The sequence below is a fragment of the Sprattus sprattus genome (assembly GCF_963457725.1).
Source record: "Sprattus sprattus genome assembly, chromosome: 21".
In the NCBI taxonomy this organism is placed as follows: Eukaryota; Metazoa; Chordata; class Actinopteri; order Clupeiformes; family Clupeidae; genus Sprattus; species Sprattus sprattus.
Window position 1 is genome coordinate 13,958,567 of NC_137919.1, and position 3,751 is coordinate 13,962,317.

Consider the following 3,751-nt stretch of genomic DNA (forward strand, 5'->3'; position numbering starts at 1 on the left):
ACACACACACACACACACACACACACACTCAAGCTCCTACACGTTTACGCACAATTTACATGCTTACATATACATTCTTTTTGAAGGTGGGAACACATTTTAATCTCCACAGAGAATCTGGCATAACTTCAAATTGTGCACACACTGGCAGAACACATATGGATAGAGAGAGAAGTGTAGTCATAGTAATAGTAGTGCGGCATAGTTTTGAGTTCTTGTCGTCAATAACAAAGGGTCAGTCAGCCATTTTCTGGTCGAGTTCCATTCTCAGTCGAGTCCATTCTTATGTTCACAGTTCATAGTTTACTCTAAACAATACAGCGTTGTAGTGACCCCCCACCACCCATTCTCTTTCTCTCTCCCCCCCCGCCCTTACTCAGGTGTGGGAGCCATGACTTGGTCTCCACTGGCTTGTGGTCTCATCACTGGAAAGTATTGCGATGGAATCCCAGTTGGTTCCAGAGCAGCAGTGAAGGTCCGTTTGAGTGAGTGTGTGTGTGTGTGTGTGTGTGTGTGAGCTTGTATATGCATGTGTGTGTGTATTTTTGCTCTGTGTGTATTTTTGCTCCGTGTAACTTTCCTAGACATTTGTGATTGCATTTGAGCACAGCCTAATCTGAGATTAAATGTATTTGTGTGCAAATTTACATATAAAAGAATTATATATTAATTGTAGTATCCATTTGTTCTTAAAGGAGAATCGGTGTGTGTGTGTGTCTGCGTTTGTGTGTGTGTGTCAGAGAGAGCAAATATCTGTGTTTCCAGTCTTCTGACTGCAAGTGTGTGTTTTTCTGTTTATAAGAAGGAAAAAAGGAAAAGATAGTGGTCTATCTGAGAAGTCCAGGTTATGTGAGGTCAGTGTGTGTATGCATGCATGTGTGTGTGTGTGTAAACAGAGTTGGAGGAGTCATGGTGCTCCATGAAGATGTGCAATCCAGTGTGTGTGTCGATGTATATGTGTCTTAACTGTAAGGCCAAGGCATGGTCAGTGATTCCTTTCAGCTACTGTCTATTGGCATGTGATGTCTGAAGTGTTGATATTATTTGTGTGTGTGTGTGTGGGTGTGTGTCTGTGTGCGTGTGCGTGTGCGTGTGTAGGGTTATCAGTGGTTGAAGGATAAGCTACAGGGTGAGGAGGGGAGAAGGCAGATGGCTAAAGTGAAAGAGCTCCACCTTCTGGCTGACAGGCTAGGGTGCACCCCTGCACAACTGGCTATAGGTGAGAAAAAACACACACACACACACATACACACACACACTCTCACACACACACACACACACACACACACACACATACAGAGAGAAAGAGAGAGAGAAATTACTTGAGGAGGCAGACAAAGATAAGCAGGATTAGGGTTGGCTAAATTAAAGATAATTGAAGACAGAGGACAAGGTCAATACTCATCTCCTGCTCATCCTCCCCTTGGTGTCCTTATCCTACCCCTCTTTCTCTCCTTCTCTTTTTCTTTCTCTCCTTCTCTTGCTCGCTTTCGCTACTTCTCTATCTCCTCCTCTTTCTCCTCTCTTTTTCCTCATCCTACTTTCAACCTCTATTAGTCCAAAACTCACTCTGTTTACCCCATCTTTTCCCCTCCATTACCCTCACTGTCTTTCTCTCTCTCTCTCTCTCAAAGTCAGATTTGAGGAAGCTTTATTGGCATGGCTGTGACCTCTAACAGCAGTGCCAAAGATTGTGAAAAGAGAGTTGTATATTCACAATATATCAGGGAGGGAAAAATGGAACAAACAGAGCAGGGTGCAGAATATCAACATAAAAGCACTTTGAATCGAATGAAAGACATGTCTTTTCCTTTTTAGCCTGGTGCTTAAGAAGCGAAGGAGTGAGTTGTGTGCTTCTGGGCGTCTCAAACACAGACCAGCTGCTGGAGAACCTGGGTGCTATACGGGTAACCACAACCACATAATCACACGCTTCACTATACATGCCATATACATTTATACCAAACCACACTACACATGCCATACAGTATACAAACATTATCTTCAGTAATACTTAAACTGCTTAATAGCATAACATACCATACCACACTATAGTACCATATACGTACATTATACACACGTTATCTTCACGATACTTAAACTGCTTAATAGCTGTAAGAATGTAACAGTTGTAACAGTTAGAATTTAAAAGCAGCTGAAATGTAAAGGTAATGTTGCTTTTGTTTACATTATTGCTTACAGACAGAGGAATGGCATTCTTCTTCCCATTGGGTCATCATCTAACATTGAAATTGAAACTAAAACGTATTTTTATTATTTAACTCCTGGGTTTGTTTCATGTTTTATTTATTTTTTGTCTTGATATGGTCTTCTCTCTCCACCATTTCTATTACACATATTTTCATTTGTATTTTTTGCCCACTGCAGAATGCTTTGTCCAATATTTGTTGCGTTGATGTGCACTAAAAATAAAAATGACTTGACTCGACAGCCTTACCATAACCTCACGTGGCCCTACCATCGCAGTCAGCCACACCACAACCCAAGAGCAACCTCAACATACAGCCTCAGCTCACTGTCATTCTTTCGTTTTCTCTTTTTCTTTCCTTTCACAGGTAATATCTCTCATGACTCCCCAGATGGTGTACGAGATCGACTCACTCCTGGGGAACCGTCCACACTCTAAGAAAGAAGCACGGGCATAATTGAGGAACTAAGAGAGAGGGAGCGAGAGAGAGAGAGAGAGAGCGGGAGAGATATATATATATAGGGGCAGTGACTAAATCTCCACTATCATTTATAACCAAGCTGCATGCCCTTATTGTCGAGCTTCCAACACTGTAGTGTCTGCATATTTAACTACCTGTATTCAACCAAAGCAATGCAATAATTCATTAATTTCTAATATATATATATATTTATATACTCAATCATAATGATACAATATCCATATATATATATATGGATATTTATATTTAATATGAATGTGTGCTGCCATTCAGTAAATATCTGTAACCTAGGAAACATGTGATAAGAATCCATTCAATTAGGAGACTCATTGAAGCAGTCTTTACTCCAACCAATAGAAATGTCTGGAATATATATATATTTCTGTGCTCTGACCATCCTGCCAAGCCACAATGCTTCCTAAAAATAGTCTTCCCCCAAAATATGCATGTCCCTTTAAGGAAACCATGACAACTAGTGATGACTCATGAGAGATGGACCAAAGAAAAAAAGAAGAATTTCTCAGGAGGAACCATATGAGGATAAGAAGCTCACAGGACCTCCAGGGTATGGCTCCGAGAGGCCGGACTGCGGTTGCCTCTGCCCTGTCAGGGTGCTCAGTGTGTGGGGAGGCAGGACTGATGGAGAGCACCTTCTGTCTTCATACCAGCCTGGATGTTTGATGGGCAGTGCTCACTATAACCACATAAACCTTTCATCCTGAAGATGCTGCATGGAGACACTGTATTGGAGTGAGATGACACTGGCCTGATACTGTACAAAATCTGGGATCATGTTACACAGCATCAAACATTACCACTGAACCACAAATAACATTCCATTGCACTGAGCTGCAGAGGATGACAAGCCTTGGGGAACTATGTGACTTTAATGGGCCTGAAGACTGTGCAGATTTGTGTCATGACATAATCATTCTGACAGAGGGCGCTGCACTAGCTTCTTAAAGACCTATAGGGGATCTAATCTAGTGCAGTGTGACTTCTAAAGAAAGGTCACACTCACAGCAGATGTTTCTCTGCAATTGTTACAACCCTCATGGCAA

The 3,751-nt window shown here is 41.7% G+C and overlaps 1 protein-coding gene across 1 annotated transcript in view; it reads left to right on the top strand.

Annotated features, from left to right (window-relative positions):
* Positions 1-2,815, top strand: part of LOC308382461 (voltage-gated potassium channel subunit beta-2-like) — a gene marked incomplete at its 5' end in the record, with an annotated part of 20,198 nt that extends 17,383 nt beyond the window's left edge. Inside the window, 4 exons of the mRNA XM_080860189.1 lie at positions 381-475; positions 1,099-1,219; positions 1,819-1,907; positions 2,577-2,815. Of these exons, the coding sequence (XP_080716315.1) occupies positions 381-475; positions 1,099-1,219; positions 1,819-1,907; positions 2,577-2,666 (395 nt within the window). The 3' untranslated portion in view covers positions 2,667-2,815. The remainder of the gene's footprint in view (positions 1-380; positions 476-1,098; positions 1,220-1,818; positions 1,908-2,576) is intronic.
* Between the last annotated feature and the right edge of the window lie 936 nt (positions 2,816-3,751).